General features: G+C 47.8%; 1 protein-coding gene across 1 annotated transcript; it reads right to left on the bottom strand.

Annotated features, from left to right (window-relative positions):
• Window positions 1-475: 475 nt before the first annotated feature.
• LOC116498307 (olfactory receptor 51E2-like) lies at window positions 476-1,432 on the bottom strand. The gene has a single exon (XM_032202549.1). It carries the CDS (start codon window positions 1,430-1,432, stop codon window positions 476-478), a length of 957 nt encoding a protein of 318 aa, XP_032058440.1.
• Between the last annotated feature and the right edge of the window lie 713 nt (window positions 1,433-2,145).

Genomic DNA, 2,145 nt, shown 5'->3' with positions numbered 1-2,145 from the left:
ATTCACTCAGCTCTGCAAATTCTATGGGAGAGAAGGGTACAAAGTGCAACATCAAGACTTTTTATTAGTTTGCTCATCCATTTTTCTTTCCCACAGAATCACAGAATCACAGAATTTCTAGGTTGGAAGAGACCTCAAGATCATCGAGTCCAACCTCTGACCTAACACTAACAGTCCCCACTAAACCATATCCCTAAGCTCTACATCTAAACATCTTTTAAAGACTTCCCATTACATTACCTCCTGGATCAGGGTTGGATTCAGATCATTGTAATAGATTCACTCTAGGCTTGGTGGGATAAGCACTCTTGGAAGGAGTTTACAATTGCTATTTACCTTTTACCTTGTGGTAGCACCTTTGAGTCTCCTACCACATGCTGGGTGCTGCACAGAGGACAGCCCCTGCTCCAAAGACCCTGAGTGTAAGACAAGTTGAGGCTTTGTGAGGAAACAGGAGATGACAGCTGCACAGAAGTCACTGGGCAGTTCTATTGTTGGAGATGTGAATTAAATTCAGGATCCTCCTTTGTATCTGTTTGGTCCTCACCCCATAAATGATGGGGTTGAGCACGGCAGGCACCAGAATGTACATGTTCCCCATGATGATATGGACGAGTGGAACCAGGTCCTTCCCAAACCTGTGCACCACGGACAGCCCAATCAGTGGCACGTAGAAGGCCAGGACTACACAGATATGGGCGATGCAGGTGCTGAACACCTTGAGCCTCTCCCTCCATGAAGCCAGCCGCAAGACAGACTTGAGGATCAGGAGGTAGGAGAGGCAGATGAGGAGGGCGTCCAATCCCATGACCAGCAGGATGGCGGTGAGGCCATACACCACACTGGGGGTAGTGTTGGCGCAGGCCAGGTTCATCACGTCCTGGTGCAGGCAGAAGGAGTGTGACAGCTCCCGCGACCTGCAGAAGGGAAGGGGCAGGAGGAGCAAAGGCAAGGGCAAGAAGAAGAGGACTCCTCTGGCCATGGCTGCCAGCCCTATTTTCACTGTTGTGGCATTGGTGAGGATGGCAGCATGTCTCAGTGGGTGGCAGATTGCCACATACCGGTCCACAGCCATGGCCAGGAGGATGGTGGACTCAATGGCTGAGAGGGTGTGTATGAAGAACATCTGGATGAGGCAGGCACTGAAGCTGATCTCCCTGGTGTTGAACCAGTAGAAGGCAAGGACACGTGGCACTGTGGACGTGGACAAGGCCAGGTCAATGGCAGCCAGCATGCAGAGGAAGAAATACATGGGAACATGCAGGCTGGGCTCTGTCTTCACAATGAACAGCACTGCGCAGTTGCCTGCTACAGCCATGATGTACACGGAGCACAGAGGGATCGCCACCCAGAAATGGGCAGCCTCCAGCCCTGGGATGCTGGCCAAGATGAAGGAGGCTGGGCTGAGGTCAGAGCTGTTGGGGAAGGGCATGGCACACAGTGTGAAGTGCAGTCATGCTATGCCATGGCACGTCCTCCACTGAAAAGGAAAAAGAAACAGCAGCATTATAAATCCTTTCCCATGGCCATGAATCCCACGGGGCTGTGACTGTGAAATGCAGTGGTATCTTATAGTTGCCGTACTAATACGGAGAGCTCCTCTCTTTCTTCTTTATCCCAGTATGGCTATATACAGCAATGCATACTGAGCAGCCCTGAACAGGAATTGCTTGAATTCTTTTAAATACAAAACACTGCTAAATCAACATTTTAAATGATAAACCCAACAGCTGAACTTGTTTTCTTTTTTTTTTTTCTTTTTTCTTTTTTTTTTTGGCAACGTTAAAAAAAAAAAAAAACTTTTTTAGTGCTTCCTGTTAAACTTCGGTTCTGCTTGAGTTTTTCCATATGTGCTGTTCTGCCCTGTCAGAAACGTACCCTGTAAAACTGCCTGTGCTGCCTCCCACGGTCCTCCAACTCCCAAGTACTGCAACACAAACACCGAGATGCACGTATTTGTTTGTTTGTGCACATAAATTGGGGATTCATCCTTTTGTGTCTGAAAACACAGATGGAAATATCAGAACAACTGCAGAGAGAAAAATCTGATGATTATTCACCTTATTCTGTATCTATAAACTTTCCAGTAGTGTTGTGGCACAAGTAGAATGATCAGGGATCAGGGAGATATGCAAAAGCATTTGC

The sequence above is a fragment of the Aythya fuligula genome, chromosome 1 (assembly GCF_009819795.1).
Source record: "Aythya fuligula isolate bAytFul2 chromosome 1, bAytFul2.pri, whole genome shotgun sequence".
Classification (NCBI taxonomy): domain Eukaryota; kingdom Metazoa; phylum Chordata; class Aves; order Anseriformes; family Anatidae; genus Aythya; species Aythya fuligula.
The sequence above is the reverse complement of the archived record's forward strand: the minus strand, read 5'-3'. Positions and strand labels throughout refer to the sequence as shown.

Excerpts from the sequence above, each read along its gene's own strand:
- LOC116498307 (XM_032202549.1), bottom strand. The coding sequence starts at position 1,432 with ATGCCCTTCCCCAACAGCTCTGACCTCAGCCCAGCCTCCTTCATCTTG.